The 20,401-nt window shown below is 32.9% G+C and overlaps 2 protein-coding genes across 2 annotated transcripts in view; one reads left to right on the forward strand and one right to left on the reverse strand.

Moving 5' to 3' along the window:
- LOC106721339 overlaps positions 1-20,401 on the forward strand; it is a 51,024-nt gene that overhangs the window by 29,658 nt on the left and 965 nt on the right. Inside the window, exons 2-3 of the mRNA XM_045678310.1 lie at positions 16,544-16,602; positions 19,618-19,818. Coding sequence (XP_045534266.1) covers positions 16,544-16,602; positions 19,618-19,818 — 260 coding nt within the window. The remainder of the gene's footprint in view (positions 1-16,543; positions 16,603-19,617; positions 19,819-20,401) is intronic.
- Positions 650-1,701, reverse strand: LOC123721060 (putative nuclease HARBI1). The gene is made up of 3 exons (XM_045678311.1): positions 1,365-1,701; positions 1,041-1,282; positions 650-911 (listed from the first exon to the last, which is right to left on the reverse strand). Exons 2-3 carry the CDS (start codon positions 1,278-1,280, stop codon positions 723-725), a joined length of 429 nt encoding a protein of 142 aa, XP_045534267.1. The 5' UTR covers positions 1,281-1,282; positions 1,365-1,701; the 3' UTR covers positions 650-722.

Genomic DNA, 20,401 nt, shown 5'->3' on the forward strand with positions numbered 1-20,401 from the left:
CAATTTCTGCTGCATAATCAGGGTGATAATAAAGGATACGCTGACCTAACAAATATCAAAATCTATATTTAACCAAATGCCCTTTCTATGCAGTTTCGGGCCTTGACATGCACTCTAGTGTAGTTCTCTCCTCTAGATCCTGGTTCTGCATTAGTATCATCTGCATAGGTGTCATAAGGTAGATCCTTTGAGGGTAACTACTGTCACCTAAAATGTTATAAGTAATATTAAAGTTACAAATAACATTTAACATAGAACATCACCTGTTAAATATTTTTCTACTAAAAATGCAATAACCCAACAACCAAACGGACTTGCCAGATAGTTGCAGAGCCTCCATATGGCTTTGCAGTCTGCTACTTGCCCAGATATGACTGTTGTGACTTGCACCACCAAACTTGGCATTAACATTAGTGATTCTGAGATCACTGTCACATACCTAAAATATTTAATTGAGATTAATCTTTAATTATCTTATAATTATTATAACAAACATAAAAAGGTTCATACCATTTGGACATTAAGAGAATGAAAGCTTTTTCTGTTATAAAAACAAAGTACATCTGCAGCTGGACGAACTATGGCCACATGGGTGCAATCAATGGCACCAATTACACCAGGAAAATTAAACTTAGTATAAAATCTGTAAAATAATATTTGTAAGTAGTTGTATGTGCTCAAGGTAATAAAAATAAAATGACGGAAGTTATATATAGTAACCCCTACCCTTGCTTAATTTTAGTTCTTTGTGTGCTTGTTTGTGGGAATTGTATCCATTTATTTGAAATCTCATTCAGAGCTTTTGTCACCTCTCTGATACACCGACTTACACTTTTTTGATTCATATGTACCTCATTAGCAACACCTTTCTGATATGAACCCATGGCATAAAAGTTCAATGCTGTCAGCACCTAAAATATAATAATTGTGTCAGTATAAGACTCAAAGTGACTAAAGTTAACATTAATCATATTAAATACATAATCACCTTTTAACACACATATATTAAAAAAAACATATATCATAAGAAATCAATTTACCTTAAGTTCCAGTGAAGTTGTTTTCGAACCTTTTAAACTGGTATTGTGCCTGAGCTCGTCACACAACGAGTGGAACTCTTCCTTATTCAGCCTGTAATGAGCTCTAAACTGCCACTCCGGAATTTTTTGGAGTAACCGTTCGCGATTCTTTAATCTTTGTAGAAGCATACGCTGCCGAGACATCTTTTTAGCTTCGGCATCTGCAGCTTCTAACATCAAGGCGGTCCACATGCGAGACATATCTATAATATGCCAAAATCATAAATTGTTTACTTTATTCAACTAACAAATCATTTATAACATAATACCAAATTGATTTCTCACCTTAGAAGTTTTATTTAATATTTAATAATAGTTTAAGATATTTAACTAAAGTTGATTCGGTTGACTTCGCGGCAAAACGAGACACCTTTGTCGATCGTCTCAAAAACGAACGATCGTGTCGCTTTTAAAACGATTGGAAATGTCATTTCGTGTTACTGCCTAAGAATTTCAAAGGAATTGGTCGAAAAACGATAGACGATAGACGACGCTTCGTCTTTCGTCTTTCGTGCGTGTTACTGCCTACGGTTTTAACGCGTGACGTCAGACGTCAGTCTCTCAACCAATCACAATCGAACGACAGTCGCTTTCGTTTCGTTTTTGTTTTTTACTGCCTAACCCCGCGGGATCGCTACTGACGCGACACGACACAAGCCATCACGACACACTGCGTCAGAGAAGTGTACACGCAACCATATTAATTGTATGAGACCGATACCTTTCTGACGCATCACGACACAACACGTCAGGCAAATGTGAATGCGGCTTAAGTCTGAGTAACCACAGACTATCTTATCTAAACAATGTTTAGATATAAACGCATTTTGTTTTTGTTATCTGTGCCGATTTCGTTTGAATGTGATTATTTGTAAATTGTAAATGTTTTTGAAATAGGATTTTCATATTAATGCATACAGAAGATAATAATGACAGATTAAAAAATGTTTCTAATGTATAATTTTTTCTGTTTCAGGTAATGTGGTGTTGAAATTTTCAACATATTATATGGAAAGTTAAAAAGTATCTGAGGTAAAATTAGATGTTGTTTGTGGGTGATTTTCTTTGAATCTGTGCCTTTATAACATTCATAATAAATCTATTAATAAATAAAACATATTAAATTCATGTTTACATTGTTCTTACATCGTTTATACTTGTAAACCTTCCTCATAAGTAGCCGTAAAAACAATTGGATCGAAATAGAACCTTAAAAGGTAGCAAAAAATGTTCGTGTAATTCAATAATACCATAAACGATCCTTTTTAAACATAAAGGAAAAGTTTCTTTGTATGAAACGTTAAAATTCATTGACTTGTCGGAATCTCTTATGCCCGAATACTGAAACGTTACTTAAATATCTCCTTTTGTAAGCATTGCTTACAATTTAACAGACGTCAAAATCTAAGTGGTATACACAAACGCAAATCAAGACATGTAAGCGCGTGATTCCGTAAGTAGACGTATTATTTTTACGTCATGGCAACATCCTTTGTTTTCGGTCAAAGAGTGTATAAAAAATACTTGTTCTCGATTACGTTTTCTTAAAATTCACTTTACGTATCCGTTTCACGCAGCATGGCTTGGACAACCTATAGTTGTAAGACGTGTTCATTCCCAAATAGTAAAGAAATTTAAAATAAAAATACTAAATAATCAAAAATCAAAGAAGGTTGTTAAAAAATATCCTTTCTGTTTAAAGTATTTTTAAATAAAAAAAATTAAAAAATTTGACCATACTTTTGTAGAATGGAAAGCATCTGGCGTTATGTTTTGACAAGTTTAAATTAATAAAATTTTAATAAATCATAATATCATCAAGACACTTTTTAAGCAGTTTAAGCGGGCGCAGACAGATGTCGCTACAAACCTATTTGCGATTTCGATATATTCTCGTTCAGTCGGCATTTTTATATAAATACTAGCTGTCGCCCGCGACTCCATTCGTGCGCAGTTAAAAAAAACTTTATAGGGGTATGAATAATAGATTTTGGCCGATTCTCAGACCTACTGAATATGCTCACAAAATTTCATGAGAATCGGTCAAGCCATTTCGGAGGAGTACGGGAACGAACATTGTGACATGAGAATTTTATTTGTCCGAATGCGATGATTATGATGAAGCAGACATGTTAACACCTTAGATTTTAACTTTTAAGATAGCCCGCGACCACTCTTAAATTGTTGGCGTACTTAAGTCGACATGACAGTTCTTTTGACAGCAAAATGTCGTTGAGTGACGATCCAGTATAAGAAATGTGATATTGAGTGGCCTTTAAGCATGGTACGATTTGATTGGCATCAAAGTTGAGATGCGTCTTTAACTGACTTAAGAAAATTCCATATTGGAGTTTAAGCGTGGTCTTATAATTTAAGACGCTCTTACATATTTAAGTGACGTTTCAGTATTCGGGTAGTCTGATACTTATCCACATTTTTATAGGTGATTATTGTACCGTAATTTAAAAGTAAAGGTACGCCCACACAACACTGAAGCGTTGTACGTCTTGTATTATTATATCGTATCAGATCAAAACGACTATCATAATTTTAATATGTGATACAACAATTCAATTGTAGCAGCATGTTTATGACGAATAAATTTTATCCAAGCCTCTTGTAATGTAGCTACTTGAAATAATATAAATCTTTTCACCCTATTTATAGAATGCAATAATAACGAATCAACTGTTTGTTATTTTCTAGAACAGTGATTGTCAAACTTATTTCTTTCACCGCCCCCTTTGAAAATCAATTATATTTCAGATCCCCCTAATTTTTATTCAGCCCTAAAACTTAAAAACCACATTTTCATTACTTGAATTAATTTCAATGCCCCCCATTTTTTGGACCCCTTATCGCCCCCTCCTAGGTTTCAAACGCCCCCAAGGGGGCGTTATCGCCCACTTTGGGAAACACTGGTCTAGAATAATTTCAATATGTTTGATGTATTTATTTAATTCAATGATCAATGAGTCATTTAGATTTATTAATATCCTTGCATGTTCTTCTATGGATAATTATTTTATTAATCTAAGTAATATTATAAATGCGAATGTTTTTTTTTTCCCTTAATCCCCCGACATGTGTTGGTCGGAGACTTTGCGACATTGCTCTCTTTTTACTAAAAATGCGAATGTTTAGATGTATGAATGGATGGATGGATGTTTATTAGAAGGTATTTCCAGAACGGCTGCATGAATGCATGTAGAATATAGCTTGGAAGAAGACATAGGCTACTAATTACGTTTTAATTTATTTCGTGCGGATGGAGTCGCAGGCGATAGCTAGTTTATTTGTAAAGCCAAAGGTAAATATGTTTTTTATGTGTTTTTAAAAATAATAAAACGACAAAAGGCAGACGAATTGAAACAATGAGCCGTATTCTTTTTAAAACTAAAATGTAAAACTTGGAGAGAAAAAAAACTTGTCATATGACGGGTCGTAAAATGTACGCGTATGAATCCTTGGTCCGAATGTAGGTTTGTATGCATTTGTTTATATAAGTATGGCGCCAGACAAAACGTGTTTCCGTGATAATACTGTGTTGTGAACTTAAAAGGACAAACGTCACTCCTGTCCTCATTAATGTCACATTGTAATATATACCGTCTCGATTTACCAAAATGCAATTATATTAAAAAAAAAAACAATCTTTTTTTTCATTTCATGTTTTACGGAAACGAGGTTTATTGGATTTCATTGTACGCGTAATTAATTTTATAAGTAGCTTATACGAAGCTTTTTATTATATTTTCGGATTGGAATTAAGATCGTAAGAAAATAAAATAAATAGAAATAATACAACTACGGCTCATATTGTGATTAACCTAATAAAATTAAAAAAAACTTGACAACCAAATACGCGTGTTGAAACTAAAATTGTAAAATGAAGGATTCGAGAATTAAAGAACAAAAGAAGAAAAATGTTTCTTTTCCATCAAAAAATTATAATAGTCTTCCATTCTCCCTAGGTTTTCTTTTATTTTGTCTACCTTTTAGGATAAAAAGGGGGTTCTATAGATGATAAACTTTCATTATTTACCCAGGCGTTTTGGAGCGCGCTTGGTTTGTCCATATTTGGCGTGCTTAGCATTTACACGCTTATTCATTGTGGAGACGTGTGGAGAGCAGATATGGACACAAAAGCCCCGCAGACGTCACGTCGGGACTCCCTCATACTTTCCAATGGGTTGCAAGCGATAGGAAATGCGCGATACGTGTACACCATATTCTAAGTTCTTTGGTTTCTAAAATCTTTACTATTGAAAGTAAGTATAAGCCAAGTAAACAATTGCACATAAGTTATGTACAGTAAGAAATGTCTCGTAGGATAGTCGACGTAATTAGTAGGATTAGTCGGATGAAATAATATGGCGTCTCACTCAATCAAAGTGTTGTGAGGTCGTGAAATCAGTTTGACTTATACTTAGTGCATTGTTACTACCGCTTCGACTGATCTTTTAGTATGTTTAGGATGTTCAGTGATAATGAGTACCTGTTTTCTACGACTCCACAGTTCGTAACTTGGACCGCAAGCTTTTGTCGCAATGTAACTAAACTTTGCTTCACTTTCAGCCGTAAATGGACGTCAACGTAGGTGGCGCTCTATGAATTATATTTCAACTCGTGCCACAATCTATTCAATTTGATACAATAATACATTTTATATTCGCGCTGTATTTCTGTTCATGTTGTTTACATATAGTCAATGATTTTATTTTATAACCATCGATATAAATAACTGTGTACGCATAACGCTATTTGTTAAATTAATGTGTTTTACCGAAAGCTACATTTAAATTCGATAATCTGTAAGAATAAAATTTAATCCCAAATTTGGACATAAAATTGTACAGCTAAATTGAACACCTTAGCATTGGTTTTAGTTTTTTGGCCATTATTAGTCTATGGAGGGTCAAATCAAGTAACATAATCACTTTGTTTACCCTTAGAAAAATAAAGATATATTTAAATACGATCCTTTTACTACTTACCTTACCTTTAACTAAATCCACCTTAAGAGTAGAAAATTTTCTTATATACATTAAACTTTTTGCCAATATTTCCTGTAGTTTTATTTATTAGTCAATGAAAAGCGGCCATATTGATATGAATTTATTGCACACGATAACAGCGTCGTTCTAGTAAACTATAAGATAATTTTAAGTAATAATTGGCCTAAATCAAAATAGGACAATTACTAATAATTTTTTTCTCCAATCAAAATGTTTATTACAATACAATCATTACGTTAATTAACGAATATTAAAAGACTGGATCTTATTTCTTGAAACAGGAACCCTTATATGACAGACTAGCTTTTACCCGCGACTCCGTCCGCGCGGAATAAAAAATAGAAAACGGGGTAAACATTATCCTATGTCCTATTCCTGGTTCTAAGCTACCTGCCCACCAATTTTCAGTCAAATCTATTCAGCCGTTCTTGAGTTATAAATAGTGTAACTAACACGACTTTCTTTTATATATATAGATAGATATGTTGATTTCGATGATTAAGGACCTTCTTGCTCTCTGCATGAGAAAAAAGATGTATTCATCAATATGATTCGGTCATCAATCTGAATGATATCTACTTATGGTTACTTTGTACTTTGGACACAATTTATCCTAATCGCGGCTAACTAATTATTTGAGGTCATTGACCTACGATAATTATTAGCATTGTGTCCGTACGTTTGATTGCGTACGTGCCACCATGCGTGTCGGTATGTCGACGTGTCGTATTGACGAAGGACGGTTGTATAGCCATAGTTCCCTTTTGTTGGTCACGTATTGTCCGGTGCATGTTACGTTCTGTTAATTCTCTATTGTCAAGGATACAAATGACAGTAGTTCACTTTGAAATGTTGTCCAACCTTCCTTTTTCCTGCAAGCTACCAACATAAGAATAAAATTGTGGTATTCATCATTCTAAGTCATTCATTCGTCTCGTGTCATCAGTGTACGACATTATTTTTTAACAGCGACAATGCTGCGTCTTAATTCAATACGGCGACCTTTACAGACTGAAACTATGTTTCATCTAATGCATAGTATATTGTATATTGCTGCATAATATAATAATAGCTTTACGTCAGTGGTTGATATTTTAATATATTGAATGAAAATGACTAAGACATTTTCAATGGATTTAAGAATACACGTAAAGAACAAAATATCATTGTATTCTCTAATGAATGGATGACATCCTTTATGCTTTAAATGAGTCTGGAAAAATCTTTTTCATCAATACGAAGTCAACGATCGTTCTCTAAGTTCTATAGTAAAGTACAAAAACACAAATCAGAATATAGCATACAATACCTCTGTTATTACAAAACGTGTATTTCAATAGGGAAAAATATTATTTTTGTATTTGATTTTTCCAACCGAACGACCTCATGCGCGGTCATAGAAGTCATTTAATCAAAACAAGACTAAGAGTCTTACTAATATTATAAATGTGTATGTTTAGATGGATGGATGGATGGATGTTTGTTTGAAAGTATCTCCGGAACCGCTCAATGAATCTTGATGAAATTTAATACAGATGTAGAACATAGTCTAGAAGAACACATAGGCTACTTATTACGTTTGTTTAATACCGAACGGACGAAGTCGCGGGCGACAGGTAGTAATAAGTATGTTTTAAACGTAACATTTTAAAAATTAAATAAAACAATACGTTACTTTACTCAGTCAATTGTAACTTAAGGTTTGTCAATACGAAATAAACATATAAGTACAACAGTAAAATGACAGAGGAAGTTAAAAAGGGCACGCACAAAACTCGCATGTTTACACTTTCTAGTGCAAACAGACGTCACTTGTAGGGACATTGATGGCCTCTGTAAACGGTCGGGTTTTAGCATAAACACAAGGCGGGAAGTGACGTGGGGTAAACAAGTTGTGCAGCATTTTATGGGAAGTGCAGTTAATGTATTTGGAACAATCTCTCATTGCAGAAAAAAAGATAATCCCATAATAGACACGAACCGAACTATATTAGAAAATACGTCAGTTTTTTTCCAGCCAGGTACATTTAATATCTGTTACAAACAACAACTCTATAGGTTGTGCATTAAAAATATTTTGTTAATCTTTTTAATCTTCGTATTTACCAGTTGACAGCTATTATAACATTTGTGTCCAAAATTTTCTTCGTATCTTTATTTAAAAGTATAAATACCTTATTTAAATAAAAATAATTCGTTTTTACACTCAATTGACTGTTTTATGACATTTCAATTAATGATATCTCAGACAAGATGGCCGCCTTCGATAATATTTTGTGTTCGAATTTTGAATCATGTTTTCACTTTCATTCCAACATTTTGATTAAAGATAACCTATAGGTCAACAGTTGTTTCTTGTGAGTGCTAACATTTTAACATAACTTGACTACAATATTTTAAAAAAGGTTAATCTTAATCATGAATTTTTTTTTATTTTAAATCTCCCATGTTTCAGAACTGGTATATAGTTGTCATACTTCTATTTCTTGTTACTTGTTTTAATTATTTAAAAGAGTATTTTGATTAGTTTTTTTCCTTTATACTTTGATAATAAAATTAGTTTTCTATTAAATGTCATCAAAACGTACTACGAGGGTATGATGCCATTAAATTGTGTCATCAAAGGCGCCGCGGTGTCTCGTAAACTTTTATACACAAATCCCGATAAAGCTAATCCTACACTACGGTTACCAGCAATTTTGCAATAAACGATATTTGCAGTTTTACAGAAGTACGATATCTTATGTCTGGTAGATACTTATAATTTAATTTGTTTTACGTCATGAAACAATCAAGTTAATTCAAATATGTGTGTAAAATTACTGAATGTAGTAAATTAGTCACCATGTCTCACGAATATTTGTGACAATTAACTTTGTTTCATCATCGTCAATTATGTCAACATAATGCAAGAGTGTTCTCTTCAGTTATTGTATTGAATTTTTCTGTTATCTACAATTTTTTTAATCTATATTTTAAAGCATCTTTAATACCTGGTTTACTTTATGCCAGTACAGTGAGACTAGTAGGAATATTCGTGACAATCGTGTTCGTATCGTCACCTACAATTATGTCAAAATTTATATAAGATTTTTAATATACTTTACAACATTTTATGAGCGCTGTAAAAATTTTAAAACAAATTTTGTTGATGACGATACGTTTGCGAATGGCGATTGTCACAAATAGTCGTACTAGGCACAGATTTATGAGTAATGCAACTGATGTGAAGTAAAATGACTCACTTAACGTACTTATACTTAGTTTTTACAAACCGTAATTAAATATCGCTGTTAGCTGTTGAATGTTTTTATAATCGAATAGAAATTATTTTTATTTTATCTGACGTATTACATATTGTGATAGCATATAAATGACTTGATTTTTTTATTCCTTATTTGAAAATTTACTTTAGATCTCCATTGTTTAAACACTTGTAATATTTAGTCATATATTTCCTTTTGTAAGGAGAGATTATAATTCTTATAGTATTCCTGATGTATCCCCATCCTAATTTAATTCATCTTCAGTAGGTTAACTGGAATTAGGTCTGTTGGTCGAAATGTTAGCGAGGCGCCTGCCAGACGAGCTCGTAAAATGCCAGCAAACATACCCCCTGTATTGTTTTCCTTCCTGATGTCTATGCAATGGGGTGAAACTGTGATAATATAACAAAACTTTAAATACGTACAAAAACTGTTTGCTCAATACATATTTAGTTCTAAGTTTAAATTTTTTTATCTTTGTTAGCCGACATTAATGTCTCTAACTATTAATGTTAACGAATGAAACTTTACGTATAATTTGAATGCATTTTCATTAAAGTTACATTAAATTATATCTTATTAATCTTACTAATATTATAAATCCGAAAGTTTAGATGGATGGATGGATGGATGTTTGTTTGAAGGTATCTCCGAAACGGCTCTACGGATCTTGATGTAATTTGGCGCAGATGTAGAATATAGTCTGGAAGAACACATAGGCTACTAAGTTTTTTTTTTTCATTCCGCGTGGATGGAGACGCGGGCGACAGCTAGTTCATAATAAAAACGATAGTCAATGCTTATAGTTAACTTAACCAACAAAAATGTGTCTGAAATAAAAATAAAAGACTTAAAAGCGTTAATGTATGTAAACTCACACCCATTCTATTTTTAAGCATGAAAGGCATTAAAAAAGGTGTAAGAGTTAAGTTTTGCAACGCACTTCGCGTGTAAGTTAACATTAAACAACTTAATGAAACTTGCACAGTCCGAGCTAACTGCCTTATCACGGAGTCAATGGTTTCTCGACCATTTCACCTTTGCAAGCACTGCGACCCTATGCTCAAGGTCTAAGAGTTCACGTTACCTTAACAATGTGTTGGGCTAAGTTTGCCTACCCTGTCTGAGGTCGTTCCCTCCTCTGTCCCGCATCCAGAAAACTAGTTGGTGCCTGTACAAGACGGGTCACTATATTATTATACTTTATAAAAGGAAGTAAAAGGAAGGCGAACATGAAATTTATAGTTTTTTTTATCTTTTCACCAAAGAAAATGTAGAGAGCCCTATCTACAAGAACGTTATTTTTTTAATATCAAAAATCGATTTTTATATGCGCATTGATATGCGTGGTTACATAATTTGTGTTAACGTCTTTTCTTTCTCAGAATATTTATGTATATAATATGTTATCGTGCCATCATATTGCGAAAATATTGTGATAGAGAATATTTATGACCATTTCTACAGAGCCTGGAGGCGAAACTAAACCATCCGAAGTTATTTACATGAATCTAAACTATACGTTTATATGGAAATACAAACTGTTTTATTTCCATAGACAGATTTGGCGAATCTTTTAAATCCTTTGTGCATTAATGCCTTTAGCAGTAGACAAAAAGCAAATCATTATAAATGCAATGAAGCAATATTTTCTAACAATTAGTTCATAAAACGGTGTAATTTTCTGCTCTCTTTCCTACGCCGAGAATCTACCGCTGGCTTCATACTGATCTATCTAGCTATTATCAATATTCACGTAACAAATATGTATGCATGAACTTGTTTACTCTTAGAAAAGTGGAAACTCTTCTGGCTATTGTTATGGTATTACAGTTAAACCTGGATAAGGTAGAACTGAATAAGTAAGTAACCTTTATAACTAAAATTCATAGTCCGGTCCCGACGGACGAGCACCACAAGCTTTGATTAGAGAGAATCTTGTATAAGCGAGCGAAATATCGCGGTCTTTTGGACTCTCGCTTATCCAGGTTTGACTGTATTTAGTTTTAATAAATAGATGACGATGTACCTTCTAAATTGTGTTGAATAACGTATTGTTATTAAAACATATTATGAATCTATGTTTAAACAAAAAATGCCTTATGTAAAACTTTACTATACATACCAAGGTTTTCTATATACATAATATATAAGAGTTTACATAATGTTTGAAAACAATGAATTCTTCGTGCCACAGTCTTACTCGTAGGGTTGATAAATGTTTCGCTTGCACGCGGTGTTATGTAAACCGGATGTCATACTGAAAGCGGTTTAATAACAATATTGTAAGCGTGTTTTATGCATCATTCATTGTTTTTTTTTAATAAAAAAATCTAATATATTCCATACAAAGTCTCTGAAATAATAATAAAGCTTCCGATTTTCTTCCCATAGATCATTCCTAATAATAAAAGGTAAGTTGCGTGCCTTAGGATTTTTATAAAATGACTGTCTTAAAAATTTAGGTTTAAATTCCGAAATTTAATTTTGTTGTTACTTGTCACTTACCTTTGTATATTATTTTTGTTAAATCTTTAAATCAAAATACCGAGATAATTCAACTACCGGGTAAAACAGCGGGGTGTCTTTGCGGAATAATTTTGCATAATATGTTCACGACCTAACGTCAGTTACGTTTAAAGAGCTCTTATTAAAAGGAAAACACTAAATTAAACAAGAATTGAACAAAAAAAATTATAACTAATCAATTGTAAAAATACGTTCATCTACAATTTTCAAATGAAACTAAAAAAAAGTTTTACATCTCTCAGTATCTATAAAAAATATTCCTCAAACACTAACACCTTAAAGTCACATTATCAACAACAGTATTTATTCGGCATAACAACGAGATATCAAATCGTGTTCTCGGAAACAATATAAAGAAAGTAAACGCCTTTATCTCAGGAGCTCGGCTATCTAACGCGTCGGAAGTCACAGACTAATCTCATTACGTAAGAGATAACAGATAGCAGTATACCAATTGACATTGAATCCAACTATAGACGAGGCCGGAAACTTTTGAAGAAGAACATACGAACATAATCTAAAGAAGAATCACGAATACAATCCTCAAATAGAGTTATTCCCTTGCAAAAAATAATATTTCTTTTTCCACAGACGCTTTAACACAAATAATTGCGAGAACATATTCGTAATGGAATCGACATAGTTTGTTCTTATATAATTTTTTTGTCGATAACGTTACGAAAAATCTCTTACGACTATTCCTGCTAGGCTCTCACGTATAAAACTATTATTTTTACTCTAATACTTGTGCATACTATGTAGTAGTTTCTGAAAACACTACAGAAGAAAGTATATATTTAATCACAACAATGTATATAATATATCCTTTTAATTTATTTTTTAATACATATTCACTAAACAAAATTATGTTAATGTGGCCACTGCACATTGTAAAATTGTTAAATACTTATCACATTGATTTAATAACTTTGGAGGCGATGTAAATTACATTCCAGTAATACATGAGCACGTCTGAATTTATTATGAATCAATAAATAAATCTGTAGCAATACATATGTATGTAAAATATGTACTACGCGCTATCATAAATCGTCGCTTCTCGCGCATCAGGGTTGTCGACAGAAATATTTGCACACAGAAAACTATATTAAATAAATTAACTTGCATTTGTCGATCAGTAATGTAGATAAATTGACTACCTATTATAGTGCGAATGCTGCTAATCAAAAAATTTATTCTTCAACGTAAAATATAAATAGGGTTTGCACTATCGTAGTTATTTCCCCCTAAAGATAATATTTTTTATAGTCTTCAGTTTTGCTGTGAATGTTCAATATTTAGTTTCATAGCGTTAAGAGCACTTCTAGTGGCAACCCTGGACAGGTAAGTTGAACCGTCTCTCTGACGGAAACAGGTCGAGACGTATCGTGTTGCACCGCCCGTTGCCCACCGCTGCTCCAGCCACCGAAAACAACTGACCGTGAACGAATTACTGTTAACTTATACTGCACCCACATCCGACCAGCGTTACGAATATAATGAGCTAATATTAACCTTATAACGTTATTTTTATTATTATTTTATACAAATATAACTTAAAGAAGGTCAAGAACAGAAAAATATAGGGTTCCGTAGTTAATTTAGTCTAAGTGAAAGAAAATTCATTAACCACGTTAACCGAACAAAAAGATTTTGCCAATCAATAGCAAACAAAAACTTGAGAGGTGTGTTGGGACACCCGGATGGAACGAAGTTCCTTTCAATTAATTAGTGAAGGAACCAATGTTTATTCTATGAATAAAAAACTTAAGTCTTCAAGAAGTACATTTTATTTCTATGAATTTTCGTGATATATTGTCACGTCGTTGCCATGGTGAAGTAGCGCTCATTCGTCGTTAACATACTTACTATAGCAAAAAGTGTCGTGACAACTTTTCGTAAGAATTTTTTCCGTCTAGCCCCCTTTCACAACGCGCGATAAGGAACTACGTTCCAAAAATAATTAATTGCAGTGCAGAAAATATCTTCATATTTTACCCTTTTAGAAGAAATACAAATTCCATCATCTTAAAACTACCCAATGTCTAAAGTAATACTCATCTCTGATCCCTTGAATGCACATCTAGGTCAGTGGGCAACAAATGATTAATATATTATGATACTAACGTCGACGTTTCTACCGGCACATTATGATATCGTATACCTTCTTTGCTTTCCATTACTGACGAGCGCGTTCAATTGGAAACTTACTATAACAAAGTATTGCAGAAGTCAATGGAAAACAATGTTGTTATTCTACAAATGTGCTATTAGCCTGAAAGTATTCATGGATTATGTGACAGAGCATACATACGTAAGAAAGTGAATTCAAATGTGACGGCTGATAGAGATGTATGGACAAGTACATTCTGTGTGGAAAATAACAGGCTGAGGATAGTCTAAAAGTTAGTAAGTATAAGAGATTTTATTTCATAGGGGTTTTACATGATTACTAATTAACTTAGTAACTACTAATTATGATTATGGTGTAAAATTATTATTATCCTCTCTAGTAGTTAATACACTTTAGAGACATACATCTTATGTAGACACTGACCAGAAGGTACATCACTACGTGTGACGAATACATCAACGAAATAAAATTATGGACGTGCCATTTGTGATACTAAGGACACCCCTCAATGTATTTTTAATGATGCCTATAAAAGAGAGCTGTCTATATTTGTTTGTTGCTATGATTGATATGCGATATGTGTTTCTTATACACGTGCTAGCAACTCTATAGATGCTGCTGGTCTTTAGTTGTAAACATTTTTTTTTAATTTTTCGTGGCAGTGGCATAATTTTTGCTTTTTTCATCAAAATCTTTTGTCCAGTAAAGGCTTAGATAACTTAATTGAATCGACATCTTCATGTATTAGTGAAACTCATCTATTTCCATTGAATTGAATTAAAGAAAGAAAAAAAGGTAACTATCGTTTACATAATTTATGGCTGAAAGACTTTGCGTAAAGTGGAAAATTCGCAAGGTCTGATCAGTCACGCGATTGTTATAACATTCTTAAAACAAAATCAACTAACACTTTATAATTTAAAAAAAAAGTTTGCTTTGTGTTGAATTGCAAATGTATACTTAACGTCAAAACCAAATAGTACACTTTTAAAACTACATACTACTAATTTACTACTGCAATTACATCTAAAATGAATTTAAATAGTAAAATATAATTTTGAATTTAATGAGTTTTTTTTTCTAAAAATAAATTAAATGTATCGTATGTAAATAAAATAAATGTAACATATGTGATTGTGATAAAAATTGGTATTGTTTGTTCTTTGTAGTTGGTTGGAACTAAAATTAATACAGTTAAAGTCCTATTAGCATGTTTAATTAAATTGTTGACTCTGAGATTAAATACCTCACCGTCAGAGGGAATAGAGCTAAGCTTTCGTATCGGAACTTGTCTCAAACTCGTTTCTCTGTCGACAACATTCCTACAGATTTGTTATAACTGCCCGTAAATGGTCACAATTTAAACTAATAATAATAATAAGTATACGAATTAAATATTATAAATTCATTTAAAAGGATATTTTGATATTATATATATAAAAGAAAGTCGTGTTAGTTACACTATTTATAACTCAAAATCGGTCGAACTGATTTAGAGCTTAGAACTAGGAGACGGACATAGGAACTTTTTTATCTTGTGTGCATTTTTTTTATTCCGCGCGGACGAAGTCGCGGGTAAAAGCTAGTTTTGATATAAATTATAAAAGTAGAAAAAGATATTCAGTGGTTTTAAAATTAGGTATTTTTTTATTGTATTTTATTTTATGGTATGTAACTTAGAAACTTATTTCCAACTGCTGCCCAACCTTATTGGTGACTATTGGGTAGTAATTTATACAGATAAAATTAAACAGTACTAATCACATGTAAAATGTAAAGAGTATTTCTGAGTAATACAAAAGTAGCCATGTATCTGTCAATTCTTTTTTTAACTAATTGCCTTGAACCGACTTCATTTGTGACAGGATATGACAAACTGATACGGTTACTATTGTCGTCATTAGTGACTAATGAATACTTTTTGTCTATCTAATGAAGATTGTAAAGATAATTGGTCAAACATCTATTACCTGAATACGTAATCTTACCAAACATAGACTTCATGTATGTACAAAGAAACGTATCTGTTTATAATTTTTATTTTTTATAAATTAAAAGTACTTCAACATAATGCAGGAGTAGAGTGATATCTTCAGTTATTATATAAATTTTTCTATTATCAACAAATTTTATTATCTACATTTTAATGCATTTTTAATGCCTGGTTTACATTATGCCAGTACAGTGGGCCTAGTAGGAATATTCGTGACCATCGCCTTCGAATCGTCATCGACAATTATGTTGAAATGAGAACGAGATTTTTGGTGTACTTTACTTCAGTAGTACTAGTCTGCTGTGGACTGTTTTGGCTAACTGGCGCCAGTTAGTGGCGTTATGCTAGTTGTTTGACAGCAATGATTTTAAGCGCTACTGTCCTACTGCACTGGCACAATGTAAATAAACCAGGTATACTCTTCTTAGGTTATAAACAGAATGGTTAATTTATGATTTATAAATATTTTTCTTGTATTATAATTAAATTGTTAAATATATTTAATTTAATTATTTTTGTTACAGTTGTGGTAGACGTGGACGACCGACCGGTCTGCGTGGAAATCTGTGATACTGCTGGACAAGTAAGTCTATTCTTATTTGTCTTTCTTTATATCATAAGGTGGTAAACGAACAAGCGGCCACCTGAATTTTTCGAAATAGCGAAGTGGCCGCTGCCCATAGACATCTGTAATGTCTGTTTAATCGATGGAGGACAGAAGAAGGAGAGAGACGCACAGAAAGAGGATAATATTTCCAATTAATACGGGCCCCACTTCGACAAATCCACGTCCCCTTCCCATTCTTTCCTTATAAGAAAAGGCAAATTAGACCTCGTGACTTTTCACTGCCGAAATACCTTATTGTTATCCATTTCGTTTTCTTAGAAAACATAGAAATGACAATATATTTTCTATAGTTGTTTCGACATTTGGAAGAAACGGTAATTTAATAACACACATAGAAAAAAAAATTCTGTCGAATTGATAACCTCCTTCTTTTTGAAGTTGGCTAAAAAGACACATATCCTAGTCATGTTTTATGTCTGTGTTTTTATGAACCTGCTATATCCCTTTCTTATAATAAATGTTCAATAAAATTAATTATTAAAAACCAAACTAAACAATATAGTCTAAATGTTTTAAAAGCAATGAAAATAAAGGGAAAATTCACGAGTACCAAAAGCCCTTACGTAGAATTTCCCGCAGGGTTAATGAAGTAGGTTAACTGTCTAATTATAAAGTTTGTGTTACACTAAGCTCACAGTATCATTACTTCATGGAATATTGTAGCTACGTTTCTGCGCCGAATACTTTAATATCTAGCTTCAAGTTTAATTTAAATTCCCACCTGGCGTACGGCGAAATTACAATTCTAATTTTAGTCTACTATTCCTCTGTAAAATGCTAACTTAATTATTTAAACCTTTAAATAGCGAGACGAATAGAGGTATAATTAATAAGTAAAAAGCTGAATTTTTTCTCATTTCTTGAATAAAACATCTATCAGCCATAAGGCTAAGAATGCCTCCTTTGGTTGGTTTTTTACTACTAGTATAGACATTATCATTTTTTTAGCAGCTGCCCCAAACTGCACAATTCCCTTCCCTTCTTATCACTATACGCCCCACTATTTGTAAATCTTCTAATATATAAAATTCTCGTGTCACAGTTTTCGTTCCCGTACTCCTCCGAAACGGCTTGACCGATTCTCATGAAGATTTGTGAGCATATTCAGTAGGTCTGAGAATCGGCCAACATCTATTTTTCATTTTTTTTTTAACTGCGCGCGGACGGATTCGCGGGCGACAGCTTATAAAAGAAAGTCGTTTTAGTTACACTATTTATAACTCAAGATCGGTCGAACTGATTTAGCTGAAAATTGATGGGGAGGTAGCTTAGAACGTAGGAGACGGACATAGGAACTTTTTTATCTTGTCTATCTATATATATATAAAAGAAAGTCGTGTTAGTTACACTATTTATAACTCAAGAACGGCTGAATCGATTTGACTGAAAATTGGTGGGCAGGTAGCTTAGAACCAGGAAACGGACATAGGATAATTTTTACCCCGTTTTCTATTTTTTATTCCGCGCGGACGGAGTCGCGGGTAAAAGCTAGTTATGAATAAAAATGTGTTCTGTGCAGCGACTCTTACAATGTTCCGAGATCAAGATGTTTGAAAATAGAATAGAATAATGTCCTTACATTTGATCACAATATGATATCTAGAAGAAATCTCTTTGACAGACATGTGAACAAACATCTACTAGAATTAAAAACCCTGCTTAGTAAACAAAGATGAAGAAACCCACCTGTTTATACCTAACCTTTTCACACATAAAAAAGCACATATTGCGCGTATGTCGTTTGCAGATGCGATTAATTGAACCAAGTTTTTTGCTTCTACCATTGTCGCACAGTTCACATCTTTCCGGTTTCCCACAGTTTCTTTTCACCTTAGTTACTACAATAGATATTTGCGTAGGGGTAAGAAGAAAACATTCTCACAATAATGTAAAAAAAAATCTATTGTATATTTTAATCTATATATGTTTATTGCAGAGAATTGTGTTTTCATAAGCACAATTTACTCATATATTTTATTTTTTTTATAGGATATCACGTCTATTTATTGCAAAATGTATAATTTCATCTTGAATTTTTTACACTTAATTTTTTTTAAAGACAAAAATTTGTCTCAGTTTTTACCTTTCCCCGGTTAAAATCTTTTTAAAATACTTTATTGTTAATATAAAACTCATGATTATAAACGCATTTGCGGTGAAAGTCTGTATATGTACTTTACTTTATACTTCGTCTTTATAAGGATTCGTTCATTAAACCCTTCATTGTATTAAATGACGAACTCTTGGTTCGAACAATTTATTTGAAAAAAAAAAAAACTTTTAAACACCTTATCCTTTTAATTACGTTACTTTTTGGTAATATGGGATCTTATGCTATACTGTATCTTAGAAATTAAAGTACACAATACTTGTCTACTAAAGGAAACCCTTACTTAAGATTTCTCATATTAATCTACACTTAGTGAGACCACTTAAAGTTTGAGTGTGACGTAACCAATGTGGAGGCACGTTACATAAATTGCGCAACAAAATTATAGGGAGGAGTATAACGCGTCTATAAAATAGCTTTAATTGCTCGAATCAACTTTCACCTTAACTCCAAGTTCTGTGAGTACACACTCTGTAAACAAAGGCTCGATCTTTTTATGGGATCTTTTTAGTTTAAGCAAAGCTAATTTACGCCTACGTTGTTGATCGCTACAAGATCGTGGGATTGTTTGTACTAAAAATTAATTAATACTAAAGTTTACCATACAAATAAAAACAAACAAGATTACCATACTATCTTTAATAGTTGTCCTTTCCCTGTTTATCAAGGTAAAAGATGAACTTAGGTAACCTACAAACGGAGTCTACTTTAACCATTCCTTGGATTTACAACACATTAGCAAATCCTGGACTCTCTGTCTGTCTTTTTAAATATTTTTGCTGGTTTATTAATGTAATAATTTATTACCTTTTAGAGCTGTGTTGATTAAGTTATTTATGAATATCATTCGATGTTTCCAGGACTCGATGTCAGAGCTACGAGCTCTGTGCTACCCGGGCACAGACGTGCTGATGCTCTGCTTCTCTGTGGTGCGGCCGGAGACCTTCCGCTCGGTGGCGGAGCGCTGGACGCGAGCGGTCGCCAGTGTGAACGCACCCTTAGTGCTAGTCGGGACGCAGAGCGATCTCGCGACTGACGATAAAGTTATACAAGGACTTAAGGTAGGAAGGAATCAAATTAGTGTATTCTAAATTTTAATTCTAAATTTTTTATTAGTGTATTCCGCGTGACAATAGCACGCCCTTACATAGATCAACAAGTAAAAAAATATTACTTCTCTTATACCCTTAGGACTCTTAGGACCCTAAGCAAAGTAATTCACAAAGCTATATACGGACGTAATAACTACATAATATGATGCTTCAAACGATACCATGATATATGCATTAAAGACCGTTAAACCGTCGATGTCCCAACGTCTAAGCATAAAAAAGTAACCATTATCTTGCCGCGGCTTTCCTACGGCAATGCCTCTCTGAGATAACATCTGACAGTGTCAATACGGGTTATGCGGGCCCGATGCACTATCACTGTAATTGTTTTTGATTTATATTGTTGCGTTGCATAATGATATACGACGCTGATAACTGTTATGGAACAAGTTTTAATATAACGTTTCGGTACATTATTTTTAGTTCTACGTATACGATTCTGTATAAGGGCCAAAGTAACAAATTGATAATTTTTACTTTTTTTATTTTAAAAGCTACCTCTTAGTCTAGTTAACAACAACCACTAAACACA

This window comes from Papilio machaon, chromosome 6 (genome assembly GCF_912999745.1).
Source record: "Papilio machaon chromosome 6, ilPapMach1.1, whole genome shotgun sequence".
In the NCBI taxonomy this organism is placed as follows: domain Eukaryota; kingdom Metazoa; phylum Arthropoda; class Insecta; order Lepidoptera; family Papilionidae; genus Papilio; species Papilio machaon.

Bases quoted from the DNA above. Each gene is read 5' to 3' on its own strand.
- LOC123721060 (XM_045678311.1), bottom strand. From the start codon at position 1,280: ATGTCTCGCATGTGGACCGCCTTGATGTTAGAAGCTGCAGATGCCGAA. The intron at 912-1,040 runs GTAAATTGATTT...ATTATATTTTAG, and splicing joins CAACTTCACTGGAACTTAAG to GTGCTGACAGCATTGAACTT.